The sequence below is a fragment of the Phascolarctos cinereus genome, unplaced genomic scaffold (assembly GCF_003287225.1).
Source record: "Phascolarctos cinereus isolate Bilbo 61053 unplaced genomic scaffold, phaCin_HiC Scaffold_2;HRSCAF=192, whole genome shotgun sequence".
In the NCBI taxonomy this organism is placed as follows: domain Eukaryota; kingdom Metazoa; phylum Chordata; class Mammalia; order Diprotodontia; family Phascolarctidae; genus Phascolarctos; species Phascolarctos cinereus.
This window is the reverse complement of record NW_027555625.1, coordinates 134,466,049-134,481,215: the sequence shown is the minus strand read 5'-3', so window position 1 is coordinate 134,481,215 and position 15,167 is coordinate 134,466,049. Positions and strand designations below refer to the sequence as shown.

Sequence of the window (15,167 nt, the reverse complement as noted above, 5' to 3'; positions counted from 1 at the left end):
GCTTTATGTGAGTTCTATTCCAGCTGTTTACGGCTTTGTCCCTGGTGGAGCGATAAGATCAGGGTTCAAGGCCCAACACTGCTGTCACTCATTTCTTGATTTCCTTGTCTACAAAATGGAGATACTACTCCTTGCTCCACCTGTCTCATGGAGGTTATTGTAAAAGTAAAATGATATCAAACCTGCAAAAGCACCCTAAACAGATGATACCAAAAGCAAGAAAGATCCTGGTACATCCAGTGGGCAGTGAACTGTCCTAGTTAGTACAAGAAATCAGTAAGACATAACAGTGTATAGAAAATATGACCCAGTTGATTCAGAGCAATAAAAGCCAGGCTGCAGAGTTGAAAAGCAGCTGAGTTGCTCAGTGGATCGTGCACTGGGCCTAGAGTTGGGAAGACCCAAGTTCTAATCCAGTCTCAGACATTTGCTAGCTTTGTGACACTGGTCACTTAATGCTGTTTGCCTCAGTTTCCTTATCTGTAAAACGGGAACACACTGAAGAAAGAAATGGCAAACCACTCCAGTATCTTTGCCAAGAAAACCCCATGGACAGAAAAGGGGAATGGAGGTCACTTTTGAATATGATCTTTTATCTCCTCTTCAGGCATCAAAAGAATTTGATGAAGATTCATTGATTCCTAGCAGCCCAGCAACAGAGACCTCAGATAATATTAGTCCTGTGGCCAGCCCAGTACATACAGGGTGAGTGTGTTGGGTTCAAGGAACCCACAGCTGTTTGCACCCTCCAGCCTCTGCCACATAGCAGATTCTCTCTATTCCTAATGGCTGGAGGTGGGCGGGGGTTTATTTTGGGGGGAGGAGTATGGGGAGAGGAAAGGGATAGAGCACTGAGAAGGGGGAGGACATTAAGCAACCTGTTTCTCCATCTGACCTCCCAGCTTCCTGGTGAGCTTCATGGTTGATGCCCGTGGAGGCTCCATGAGAGGAAGTCGGCACAACGGCCTGAGGGTCATCATCCCGCCCCGGGCATGCGCGGCGCCCACGCGCATCACTTGCCGCCTGGTCAAACCCCAGAAGCTAACCACCCCACCACCCCTGGCTGAGGAAGAGGGCCTGGCCAGCAGGATCATTGCACTGGGGCCAACAGGGGCCCAGTTCCTGAGGTAAGAATGATGGGAAGAGAAGAGAAACAGAACGGAATTCACCTTCCCTGAGCAGCCTGCCTTCAACCTGCTATTGCAGCACTAGGAATATGACCATCGGTAACTGATACAGCCAGGAGAGCCGGGGGAAGGGCAATCAAATTCATCCCCAGATTTTCAGACCGTATTTTATGAAGAGAAGGAACAGTGTTGAATATTAATCCCCAGTGACTTGGTGGTTTTATTTCCATTTTCCCTTGCCTTCTCAGGGGGTCCATAACCCTGGCAGATTTCTCTATGCCTAGAACTTGACCATTGTGGTGCCTAATGAAATACAACATAAAAGTTTGCCTGGGGTGCCATCCAATGGGGCTTAGAAAACTTGAGGAAGAAGAACCAGCACAGTATTATTCAAAGTCCAAGAGAAGAAAGGCTATTACCAACAGGAGGAATCCGAGAAAACTTCTCAGAGGAAGCAATATTTGAGTTGTGCTTCAAAAGAGGAATAGGAATTCTAGGGGTATAGGAGACTGGGAAAATCTAGACTTGGAGAAAGCCTAGAAGTGAGAGAATATTGGCTGTGTAGCAAGAGGGTGAGTCCTCCAAGTTGTCTAGAGCCTAGGGTAAGGCAAGAAAGGTAAGCTGGTGGGTTTGCCCCACCCTTACCTGTTGTGCCGAGCTCAGGTGAGTGCAAGATGTAGAGGCAGCAGAGGCCAGTGGAAAGAGCACCGGATGGACCTTGGTTCAAATCCCTGCTCTGCCAGTGGGCAAGTCATTTCACTTTTCTGATTCTACATTTCTTCATCTGCTAAACGAGGGAGTTTGATTATATAACCATTTAGATGATCTCCTGGTTCTAAATTCTGAATATCTAAATGAGGGAAGGAGGGGGCATGAATTCAGTAGCTAGATAGCATAGTAGATTGAGCGCTGGGCCTAGAGTCAGGAAGACTGAGTTCAGATCTGGACTCACTTACTAGCTGTGTGACTCTAGCCAAGTCACTTAACTTTTCTCTGCCTCAGTTTCCTCAACTGTAAAATGGGAATAATAATAGCATCCACATCTTGAGTTGTTGTGAAGATGAAATGAGATAATATCTGTAAAGCATTTAGCACAGTGCCTGGCATATAGTAGGTGCTTAATAAATGCTTGTTTTCTTCACTTCCCAGCAACCAGAGGAAAAAAATCTTTTTTCCCTGGTGGGAACCTGCCATCAATCAGGTGGTTTTGTCACAAACTCACCAAAAGTATAGTCACCTACAAGGGGGAAGGGAGGATCTTCTTCCTTTTGACCAAGCATTGGCTTCTCTCCTCTGGGTCCCTGACCTCCCCAGAGTTTTCTATATCCTCCTGAGTTTTGTTCTTCCTCCTAGCCCTGTGATTGTGGAAATCCCCCACTTTGCCTCCCACGGTCGAGGAGACCGAGAGCTGGTGGTGCTTCGGAGTGAGAACGGCTCCATGTGGAAAGAGCATCGGAGCCGCTATGGAGAGAGCTATCTTGACCAAGCCCTCAACGGGATGGATGAAGGTAACTGGGGGCCCAGCATTGCGCACAGAGCCAGTGGGGAGACGGAGCCCTGAAAGGGGATCCAGAATGGATGGAGCTTCCTTGAGTGAAGGAGTCCAGAGGGACCTCTAGGGGATGGCCCATTCTGGCCAAATTTCTAATACCCAGGACAGTCAGTACCATGTGGTGGAAAAGGCAGTGATCTCAGAATCAGAAGACTTCATTTGGAGTCCCAGAACTTATTAACTATATAAACCTGGACAAATTACCTAACTTTGCTAAACCTTACCCTCCTTCCTCATTTGTAAAATGGGAACAGTAATACACTCTCTACCTCACAGGATTGTTGTAATGAAATCACTTTATAAACTTTAAAGCCATAAATCTACATACATACATACCTATATATATATATATATATATATCTGTTTGCATCTATACATATAGTGATACTAATAGTGAGCATTTATATCAAGCTGTAAGGTTTTCAAAGACCTTTACAAACATTATCTCACTTGATCCTCACCACAACCCTGAGTGGTAGGGGATATTACTATCATCTCCATTTTGCATATGAGAAAGATGAGGCAGACAAGTTCAAGTGACTTGCCCAGGGTCACATAGTTCATAAATGTCAGGCCCAATTTGAATGAAAGTCTTCCTGACTCCAGGTCCGGTGCCCTATCCACTGTGCTACCTAAACATATAGTTGCTGTAGTTCTTATTGTTATAATTATTATTACATGAACTTAGACCTGGATTTGACCCTATCTCTATTATTTCCTGACTGATTACCTTAGCCGTTTCATTTCAACTTTCTGAGCCTCATTTTTCTCACCTACAAAGTGATGGGATTGGATAGGTTCTTTCTAAGGACTCAATTCTCAATCCCATGTAGACAATCCACACAGTCATTATTGACTCCTGAGGCATGACTCCTGGTTGTCCTGCCTAAGCCACCCAGGGTATCAGGACTGCTTTGACTATATGGCATGTGGTCCATGTTGGGGAGAAGAGCATCAGGATGAAAGATGACCCCACTTCTCCAAAAGCAGGGTGTTGGGTAGCCATCTGTCGTGACCAGGAGGGTTTATTTTTTTGGTGTCTACAGAACTGGAGAGCTTGGAGGAGCTGGAAAAGAAACGGGTTTGCCGAATCATCACCACAGACTTCCCCTTGTATTTTGTGGTCATGTCTCGCCTCTGCCAAGACTTTGACATGATTGGCCCTGAAGGGGGGTCTCTAAAGAGCAAGCTGGTCCCTATGGTGCAAGCAACCTTTCCTGAAACTGCTGTTACCAAGAAAGTCAAACTGGCTCTCCAGGTAAAGTGGTCCAGGCTCTTCTTAACAGAGAATCAATATAATGGATAAAAGTACTGGAGCAGGAGGCCAAAGACCTGAGCTTCAGTCTCATCTCCGTTACTTAATGCCTATGTAACTTTGGGGAAATTGCTTAGCTTTTCTGGGCCTCAGATGATAGGTCTCAGATTTAACATTCCCTAAAAGCCCTTCCACCTCCAGCTCCCCTAATCTGATGATGCTAAAGGGTCCCAGCTTTTATAGGTTATAAATGAATACCTTTGGCCACCCTCTATGAGAAAGCAGGGTCAGCCTGCTGACTATGTGATTTTCAGTATGCTTTCTGGGCATACCAGGAAGTTCTTTCCCACCCTATAAGACTTATACTAAATAGGATACCTTTGGGTAAAAGACCATATTAAGCCATGATAGTCCTTTATGTCTCAGTGTGCATGAGTTTCTGTTAATTTCATAAGAATAGGTGGTGGTGGTGGTGGTGGTGTTCAGGGGGGAAAGCACTGGTAGGGTGTTAGGGCAGGGCTTGGGAAGGGATGCCATTCAGGGCCTGAAGACAACAAAAACCATCTTCACCAAGGCAGTGTAGAAAGAGCAATAGAAAGATCACTAGATTTGAAGTCAAGAAATTGGAATTCAGATCCTAAGTCTAACACTAACTAGCTACGTGACCGTGAGCAAGTCACCTGATCCTTTTAGCCTTGTTCTCCATGAGATGGAAATAATACTTTTTGTATTCTCGACCTCGTGGAGTTCTTCTGAGGGAAATGTTTTGTAAACCCCGAAGAACTATGAGTTATTATGATGTAGTTTTGTCCTGGGCTGGTGGGTGAGCACAAAAGCAGCTAATATTGAAAGTTATGGCCTATCAAGAAAGATGGTGGGCACGGAGAGAGGGGAGGTGGGGCAGGAAGGCACCTTCAGTAACGTAATAATGTAGCCCCCACTGTTCACCTTATAGATTGCCCATCACCTTCCTTCCCAGAAAGAGTTGTAGTTGAAGCAGTGACCACAGTATGTTCCCTTATTAAGCACCAAGTTACCTCACATTCATCTTCCCTAGGCTCAACCTGTGCCAGACGAACTAGTCACCAAACTTTTGGGCAACCAGGCAACATTCAGCCCAATTGTGACCGTGGAACCCCGGCGGAGGAAGTTCCACCGGCCCATAGGGCTCCGGATCCCTCTACCTCCCTCTTGGAAAGACAATCCCCGGGACAGCGGGGAAGGGGACACCACAAGTCTCCGCCTACTCTGCAGTGTCATTGGTGAGAGACGCCCTCCTGCCTCTGTCCCCGTTTCCTCCTGCAATAAACTTTGCCTCTGCCATAGCAACTCCTGCAGAAGCAGCCAGGTGGGAATACATACGGGCGGAGACTGCGTTCCCCTCCTTTCATAACTGTTCACCTCACAGTGTGTTGACTTCACCCATGGTGATTTGTTCTTGGAAGGAGGTGTGTAGGGATGATGAGCTTAGATTAAGATCCATTCTCCAGTGTCTGGGTCTCTTTAATCTGAAGGGGAGAAGGGGGAGGGGGTGCTCGAGAGGGAGGGTATGACAGGAAAAAGCCTTTGTTTAGAGAGCCAAAGAGAGCTTCATGTAGACCTACCCATCTTTGTCCTTGTATGTTTGGTTCCTAGATTTCTTGTGAATTCAAGGGGAGCACAGGGGCCCTGTGAAGTGGCCCTCTGTAGGGGTGTAGGTGCTGATAGGACATCCCTAAGCCTCATCATTTCTCTGCTCACGTTGCAGGAGGAATAGCACAAGCCCAGTGGGAAGATATTACAGGAACTACCAAGTTGGTCTATGCCAATGAGTGTGCCAACTTCACCACCAATGTATCTGCAAGGTGAGTTGGGTTGGGAGGAAGGGACGGGAAGGAATGGGTCTCATTCTCTCATTATAAGCTTAACTCATCTAGTATCATGGAAGGAGACCTGGATATGGAGTAACAGGATCCGGGTTCAAATCTCAGCTTTGCCATTCACAGATGGTGACTCTGAACAAGTCTCTGAAACTCAGTTTCCCTATCTGTAAAATGAGAGATTGGGCTAGATGACATCTAAGGTGCCTTCCAGACCTAAATCTATGATCCTGACCTGACACGTACAAGCTAAGCTGCTTTCTCCTTCAGCCTAGATGTGGGGTTGGCAGGGAATGCTGACCTCTTGACCTGACCTGACCTGCCAGGTTTCTTACTCTCTACCTCATCCTTATTTTGCCTCTTTTCCCTAAGGAAGCAACAAGGTGTTTTTTTTTTTCATATATGACTTGGGTCTGACTCTTCATTGCATGTGACCCTTCTGAGTTTGGAGTGGGGTTGGGGGGTTGGCCTTGCCTGAAAAGCTGCACTTGCTCCTTAGGTTTTGGTTGTCTGATTGCCCGCGGACAGCTGAGGCTGTGGACTTTGCCACACTTCTGTACAAAGAGCTGACCGCCGTGCCGTATATGGCCAAGTTTGTGGTGTTTGCCAAGATGAATGACGCACGAGAGGGACGGCTGCGCTGCTACTGCATGACGGATGACAAAGTAGACAAGACCCTAGAGCAACACGAAAACTTCGTTGAAGTAGCCCGGAGCAGAGACATTGAGGTATCATTGCTGCCAGAGGGCATCACTCAGGAGAGGCAGCCACTCATGCCTTCTCTGCCCCCAGAACTGCCATTCTGACAGAATGTCTGCGGTGGAAACTCTAGTCCCTTAAAGAGGGTGGGAGTCTTAACTCATGTCTCTTTAGCTCCTCCACTGAGAAATTTGGGTATGGGCAAAGGGAAATACCATATTCTCCTAAACAAAGAATACCAATTCTCAAATGATGTCTCTTTGAAAGGCAAATACACACACATTTATTTATTTGTGTGTGTGAGTGTGTGTGCGTTCACTAAAAATGGCACTGACTGTTTTTACAACTTGGGACCCAAGTTGTGGTCTACATTCCTACCCACAAAGAACAGATGTATTTGACGACAAGCCAGTGGCAGTCTTGACCTGTGTTAAGTGATGAAAGGCTAGAAGCAATGTGGCACAATGGGAAAATAATAATAATAGTAGCTAAAATGTTACATGGCAGCTGGATGGCACAGTGGGTAGAGTGCCAGGCTTGGAGTCAGAAAGACTCCTCTTCCTGAATTCCAGTCTGTCCTCAGACACTTACTAGCTGTGTGACCCTGGGCAAGTCACTTAACCCTGTTTGCCTCAGTTTTCTCAACTGTAAAATGAGCTGGAAAAGGAAACGGCAAACCCCTCCAGTGTCTTTGCCAAGAAAACCCCAGATAGGGTCATGGAGAGTCAGACAGGACTGAAAAGAAAGACTGAACAACAACAACAACAACAACAACATTCACCGAGCTTTAAGATTTACAAAGCACTTCACATGTGCTGTGGTGTTTGATCCTCGGGGAAAGCATTGTCATTATCCCCATTTTACAGATGAGAAAAACCAAGTCTGAGAAAGATGAAGTGATTTGCCTAGCATCACACAGCTAGTAAGCATCTGATTCCAGCTTTGCCACTTACTATCAGTGTGACCATCACTTTTCTCTGGAACTCAGTTTCTGTAAAATGAGGGCTTGGATGTAGAGACCCTCGAGGTCCCTTCTAGCTCTAAAGTCTATGCTTTGGTTCTCCTCTGGAGCAGAAGCAGTAGAGAGAACTGAGTGAATGATGGGAATAAATGGTGATCTGGAATCAGAAGGTTGTGTCCTATTAGTACCTGTGGTCTTTACCATTTGAGGCTGTTTGCTACAGGGTAGGAGACATCAGAGCCTCGGGATCTACAGTGTGGGACCCATTGGCTGGGGGACCCACCGATAGGGAAATAATTAACAGCTAGAGTCTGGGATTGCAACCTGGGCTCTGCCACTTAGTAGCTGAGCGACTCCAGGGAAATAAGTACAATGATACCTGCTCTGCTCATCTTACTGAAGGTGTGTGAGGATAGCTTAAAATGAGATGTGAAAAATCCTTTGAGAAGTTGAAATCATTCTACAAATGCCAGGCATTGTTGTTACCCTAGGTGAGCTGTATTACCATTCTTTCACTCCTTTGTATGAAGCATAAGGTGAGCCCATGTGTTAACAAGATCTCTCTCCCAAATTCTCCAGCTGTCTTTGGCACTGGAGATCTTTTGACCTTGGCAAAGGGGTATCCTGGTCAACTGTGCCCAATAAATCCCCTGCACATTTTTCCTTTGAAAACTGTGTAAAGAACAAGCAAGATGAAAATATCCATTGGTTACTTTGGGAATAATGTTAACTCCAAAGCAAACATGCCAATTTCATTGGACAAATTCTTTGCATGGACAACTTTAGCTCTAGTAAAATTCTCACCAAATATTTCCTCAATTAAAATAAGTATACGGGAAGTGTGCTTTTCCAGGGGTCAGATCGGTCCTGAAGTTGGAAGTCTGTTGAAATTCTTCCAAGTACCTCAAGAAAGCCAACTGAAAAAGGAGCGATGCAAGGACAAAGTATGGAGTGGGAGGGCTATCTGACCCCAGGTTCCAGGGGTCTTAAAAAAATGAAACTCTTTTTCGAGTTCTGTTCCAGCCAGAGCATCCCAGGAACAGAAAACCCCCCACCTCTGGTCCTCAATTTCATATCCTCTTTGCCCAACCCATCTACCTCCTGCTTGATCATTTCCAAGCCATCTAAGACCTTCCCACCCCTTCCCCAAGTCTTGTGATGTCACCTCAAGGGAAGGTTGCAGCTAGGGATGAGAGAAAGGGGAAGAAGGGCTTTGGTTCTTGAATTTTTAGCACCTCCCTGAAAAGCTTAAGGCCAGCCCCCATTGAATGGCCTATGATTTAGCCAGGTATTTACCCATGTGGGGGGAAAATCAGTGAAGCCTTAAGGAGAGCTCAGCCTTCCCTTTATTTCACTAATCCAGTGTTACTTGGCCTGATTACTCACTTGGGATTTTATTCTGACTTCAGTCTGTACCCCATGGTACCTGAGGACAAGCTACATGGCATAGTAGATAAAGTGCGAGGTACGGAGTCAAGAAGATCTGAGCTCAAATTCCAGACTCACACTTACTAGCTGTGGGAGCTTGGGCAAGTCACTTAACCTCTGTCTGCCTCAGTTTCCTCATCTGTAGAATGGGGATAATGATAGCACCTTCCTAAGAAGGCTGTTATGAGGATCCAATGAGATTATATTTGTAAAAGTCCTGACTTAACACAGTGTAATTGGCAGTATATAAATGCTTGTTCTCTGTCCTTGTCCTAGGATGCCCTACAAAGCAGCCAGAACAGAGTATCAAGGGGACATGCAGTTCTCCTCATGGCTACACTGAACGTTAAAAAGCAGTTTGCTAACACCATGTTGTATCTGTATTATGCCATTAGCGCAAAATGTTAGGCTATGGTAATAATTATTCTGATAAAGGTCGCAGGAATTCCTAAGGATTCCTGTCAGAGCCACCCTCCCTGTTCACGGTGATAACAGAAATAACTTTCCCCCGTTTAAGAAAAAATAGCCCAGAGGAAAAGAGAGATGAATGATCCAGTTCTGGACCTTATCAACTGTTTCCTGGAGTATTGCGATCACTTCCTAATGCTCTCTGCTTCCAGTCCCCTCCCCTATCTAATCCATCTTCCAACATTGGCCAGATTGATAAACCTAAAGTGCAGGTCTGACTCTGCCACTCACCAGCTCACGAAGTTTTTGAGTCTTCTGCTGCCTCTAGGAGACAGTGAATCCTCTGGATAATAGAAAGGCACCTGGACAGTGTAAAATCCTCCAGCACATTGAACCCTTCACAATCTGGCTCTGGCCTTTCTTTCCATGCTGATTCACACTATCCTCCGGCTCCTACATGGTCTGCGTTCCAACCTGGCCGTTTTGCTCTTCCCAAGCCTGGAATGCCCTCCCTCCTCACTTCCACCTCTGGGAATCCCCTGTTTTCCTACCAGGCTCAATTCAGTTGCTCCCTTCTACCAGAGACCTGTCTTAATCCTCCAAGACCGCCCCTCCCCCCAAAAAAGTTGTAATATTTTACATTTTTAGAGGCAGCATTGTATAGTGGGTAGTTAGCTGGCTTTTGAATCAGGAAGAGCTGGGTTCAAGTCCTGCTTCTGACACATATTGTCTGTCTGACCCTGGGCAAATCACTTAATTTCTCAGGGCTACCAGGAAACACTCTAAGACTGCAAATTACCAGTAAAAAAAAAATGCTGATCTATATTGTAAAGGAAGCTGATGAAATCAGAGGCCTAGTTTAAAAAGAATATTTATTTTTATATGATATAATGAAATATGTGTTGTATTATATATAACTATTATATGTAATTATTACTATATTTTATTATTATATTTACCTACCTGTGCCCCAATCGCAGAACATAAGCTCTTTGAGAGCAGGGACTGGTAGGGTTTTTTTGGTAATTTTTTTGTCTGTATCTGCAGTGACTGAGTAGACTGTCATGCACATAGCAAACATTTAACAAATCCTTGGTGAATCGAATCCAATCAAAGGAAGGGTAGCTATGTGGGGATTCTTTCTGACAAAGTTCTGTTGCCTTATGTTCTCCCTTCCTGTAGGTTTTGGAAGGAATGCCCCTCTTTGCAGAGCTCTCTGGGAACCTGGTACCTGTCAAAAAGGCTGCTCAACAGAGAAGCTTTTACTTCCACTCCTTTCGTGAAAACCGTCTTGCCATACCCGTGAAGGTGCGAACGAGCTCACGAGACCTCTGCTTGTGGCTCTTCAGGGGAGAGGGGATGGAGAAGTCTATGAGCCAGCCAGACACTGAAATGGTAAACACACAGACAGCCCTGTCTACAGGAATCCCCTGAGCCCTTTTTCTCTGTCGTTCCCTTCAGGTTAGGGACAGCAGTCGAGAAGCAGGAGGATCTCTGTCATTTCTGCGAAAGGCGATGAAATATGAGGACTCTCAACATATCCTCTGCCACTTGAACATCACAATGCCCCCATGCACCAAGGTAAGCCACGCCACTCTGCTCCCAGCATGTCCTTGCTAGGTCAGGAGACCAGGAACGCCCTCAGGGGCGGGCCAGCCCTTGTCAAGGGCAGGAAGCCTGCTATAGACCTGGCTCTTCTGTATTTCTGACTTGGTCACTTGGTACTCTTTCCTAATATAGAAAAACAGCCTTTGAATTCTCAAAGATACAATCAGGTATTTCTCTCCTCTCAGAGCCAGTCGTCTGCAACCTCACAGAGAGAAGAGAGTCTGCTTTTTTCTGCAAACACAGCCAACCTTGGCCATAGCCGTGGGAAGGGCAAGATAAGACTGGGAATGGGCACTCCCACTGGGTTCTCTATAGCTCCATTAAAAAAAATGGCACAGCAGATAGAGTCCCGGCCCTGGATTCAGGAGTACCTGAGTTCAAATCAGGCCTCAGATACATAACACTTACTAGCTGTGTGATCCCAGGCAAGTCACTTAACCCCACTGCCTACCCCCAAAAAAAAAAGAAAGAAAAAAATCCAGTTACCTCCTGGTGCCTAATAGCCCTTCTTCTTATGGTGCCAGACCTAGAGAGAGAAGGATTGTGGGGCTCTGGACCATAGTTCACATCCTAGTGTTTCAGAGCCTCAACACAAACTCACACAGGCCCTGAACCCCAAAATAATCAGAAGATCTCAGAGTTGGGAGTTCAGAGGTCATCTAGGTCCAACCTATACCTGAAATTAGACCCACCCCTCATTCTACAGATGATGGAACTGAGGGCCAGAAAGGTCATCACTTGACCATGGTCACACAGCTAGTCAGCATCTGCGATTGGATTCGAACCCAGGATTTCCTGATTCCAAGTGTAACACCCTATCCACTATACTGCTCTTTCCCTCAGAAGCACAGAGGACTTGATTTTGAATCTTGGCTCTGTTAGTTACTAATTATATGACCTTTACCTCCCTGGGACCCAGTTTCCTTATTGGTAAAAATGAAGAGTTTAGAGGCAGCTAGGTGGTACAGTGAATAGAGCACAGGCCCTGGAGTCAGGAAAGCTTGAGTTCAAACCCAGCCTCAGATGCTTACTAGCTATATGGCCCTGGGCAAGTCACTTAACCCCGATTTCCTTTAAAAAAAAAAAGAGGCTAGATATAGGATAATGTCCTTTAAGTCCTAAATTGTATAAGGTTTTTGAAGACGGGGTAGCATGGTCAGCCCTGATAAAGAAAAAAAAAATCTGGTGCCACCTTTTCTTCTTTTTCTACAGGGAAGTGGAGCTGATGATAGGAGAAGGACTTTAACTCCTCTGGCCTTGAGGGAAAGATACAGCCTTCTCAGTGAAACGACCCTTGGTATAAACTTCGGTGTGATGTTCTGTGTGTCCTGCCTCCCTGCCCCAGCATTCCAGAAAGGCTGTTAATTAGATTATTTTCCTGACCCCTCATGGAGACTCATGCAGGCCACTACCCCTGTAACCATGTGCCATTTTAGCTTGGTCTGAACTTGGCACTTCATGGCTTGACTAATCTGCTGATTAAGCTCTTTCTCTGTGCCTAGCACCGTGCCAGCCATCGCCTGGTCACCTTTCAGACATAGCTCACCTATGCTCGACAGTGACAGTGACCAAATGAAGTCTCATGCTTTCTCTCCAGGTTCTCTCAGTGGAACAGACAGGGCAGATATGAAAATGGCTATCATATCAGAGCACCTCGGCCTCAGCTGGGCAGGTAAGTCAGAGAAAGGAAGTGGCGCCATTTTAGTCTTCCTGGCCTGTGTTTTGTACCCAGTTCCTCATAAGGTGGTTGTTCATGTAGTATACTGCAAACATTGTTGTAACTATTGCCTGAGGGGCCCTTATGGCACCCTTTTTTGGAGGGGGGGAAGGGCAAGGGGAAGAAGTTCAGAAAGAAAGGAAGCAGGGAGATAAAATTAGACAGGAAAAGTTTGTTATTGTTCAGCCGTTTTTCAGTCATGTCCAACTCTTCGTGACTCCATCTGTGGTTTTCTTGGCAAAGGTACTGGAGTGGTTTGCCATTTCCTTCTCCAACTCATTTTACAGATGAGGAAACTGAGGCAAACAGGGTTAAGTGACTTGGCCATGGTCACATAGCTAGAAAGTGTCTGACGCTAGATTTGAACTCAAGAATATGAGTCTTCCTGACTCCAGGTGCTGTGGCACTCTATCCACTGTGCTACCTAGATCCCTAGAGGGAAAAATAGAGAGAGAAATAAATGACAGACAACAATACAAAGGAGAAAGAAAGAAAGTAGTTCTATTGGATTTGTGACTCTATCATCATAGGAGAAGAGCTGGGAGGGACAAGGTAGTCATTACAGATGAAGAAATTGAGGCCCATAGAAATGGCATGGTTCTCCAAAGGTCACGCTTTTAGCTAATAGCAGAGTCAGGACCCCTGACTGCAGTTTGGTACCCCAGCCACTACAAGAAATTAGCCTTTTGAAATGGTGGCTTGAATGGCAGGGAATTCTCCAGGATTTGTATCAATGATCCCTAGAGGTAACTGGTATCTGCACAAAGTGGGGCCAGTCTTCATCCAGTTGAATGAAGTGACCAGAAGGAGATGCTTTTCTCACACTGGACACTGGAATTTATTTCTCTTTTTCACTTCTTAATCCTTCATATGATAGGGAGCTCTTTGACTGGTCACCCCCAAAGAAAGCTTTAGAAGAGCCCATTGAAAGGCAAGACCAGTTGCCTGGAAACTCAGAAGCTGAACATCCTTTAAATCTTAATTTGTCCACTGCCTCTCTCTCTTTCCCTCTCTCTCTCTCTCTCACTCTCTCTCTCTCTGTGTCTCTCTGTCTCTGTCTCTCTGTATCTCTCTCTGTCTCTCTCTGTGTGTCTCCCTCTCTCTCTCTGTCTCTGTCTCTCTGTCTCTTTCTCTCTCCCTCTCCCTTCTCTCTCCCTTTCTATCCCCCATCTCCCCTCCCTCCCTCCTTACCTGTTTCTCTCTCCTTTGTCTGTTCTCTCTTTATCTTCATTTATTTCTCTCTCTTTTCCCCTCTAATTCTGTCTCCCTGTTTCCTTTCTTCTCTTTCCCTCTTTTCCCTCTCATTCTCTCTACGTATTATTCTTTTTTCTCTCATTTGTTTTCTTTTGTGTTCTGTTTCTTATTCTTTCCCCTTCTATTGGCCACCATCCCATCTTTTTCTCTCTCTCTCTCTTGTCTTCCTATATCTTCTCATTATCTCTTATGTTTTTTCTTATTCTCTTCTTTCTTGTTTTCTCCCCCTTCTTTAATCTCATTTTCTCTCTCACTTTGTTTCCTTTCTCTCTTCCCCCAGCTTCCTCATCCTTGAAAGGAGTCTTTAATACTCTTCTCCCTCTCAAAGCACTTATAAGAACCAGAAATAAAAATAAAGTACAGTTGGTACCTTTACATTTTTGTTTTAAATGCAAATAAAATCTTTTCCCTGAGGAAATATAAATACAGAAATAGAGCTTTATCTAAGTGTTTATAGGTTGGGTAGTTTTTTTTTTTTAGGGTTTGTTTGTTAGGGGTTTTTTTAAGATAATTGATTCTGTGTAGCAAGATGAGTGAAAGGCCACAGGTCTGAGAGTTAAAGAAGCCAGGGTCTAGTGTGGCTCTGCTACCATCTATGTGATCTTAAGTAAAAAGAGTACAGAGTAATATAATACATATATATGTTATATATGTATATGTTGTATATGCATGCATTGTGTCATATGTATATTTGTGGTATGCATTGTATAATACATACATGTTATGTATGTTATATTGAATTATATAATACGTGTGTAAAGTATATATCACATGTGTATATTTGTCTTAAGAGAGAGGGGCAAAATAGTATAGTGGAAGAGAGATGGTCTCAAATTTGGGAAGACCTTTGTTCAAGCCTGATACATTAGCTGTGTGACCCTGGACAAGTTACCTAACCTCTTAATGCCCCAGGCAACTCTCTAAGACTCTCTAAATTGTAGGCACTGTTCGGCATTGGTAAAGGGATTTTCTTCCCTATGAGTTCCCTACACCAATGAAATTACAGGTCTAGACCAATAGATAGATAATATATTACACATACATATATTACATGTAGTACATTACACACACATATACATCTATTCTATATACCATAACATGTGGTATATCATATACATACAGCATATAGCTTATTATACATATATGGAATATTATATATACATAGTATATTACATATACAGTACTTTATACACATAGATTATATGTATGGAATATTATATATGCATAGTATATTACATATACAGTATTTTATACACATAGATTATATAGTATATTATATACATAATATATACCTTATAC

General features: G+C 44.6%; 1 protein-coding gene across 1 annotated transcript in view; it reads left to right on the top strand.

Annotated features, from left to right (window-relative positions):
- Nucleotides 1–15,167, top strand: part of ANK1 (ankyrin 1) — a 187,219-nt gene that overhangs the window by 132,640 nt on the left and 39,412 nt on the right. The window contains 11 exon segments of the mRNA XM_078149600.1: nucleotides 608–705; nucleotides 903–1,127; nucleotides 2,481–2,635; nucleotides 3,726–3,937; nucleotides 4,992–5,196; nucleotides 5,682–5,778; nucleotides 6,293–6,521; nucleotides 10,472–10,597; nucleotides 10,751–10,870; nucleotides 12,110–12,194; nucleotides 12,495–12,569. Of these exon segments, the coding sequence (XP_078005726.1) occupies nucleotides 608–705; nucleotides 903–1,127; nucleotides 2,481–2,635; nucleotides 3,726–3,937; nucleotides 4,992–5,196; nucleotides 5,682–5,778; nucleotides 6,293–6,521; nucleotides 10,472–10,597; nucleotides 10,751–10,870; nucleotides 12,110–12,194; nucleotides 12,495–12,569 (1,627 nt within the window).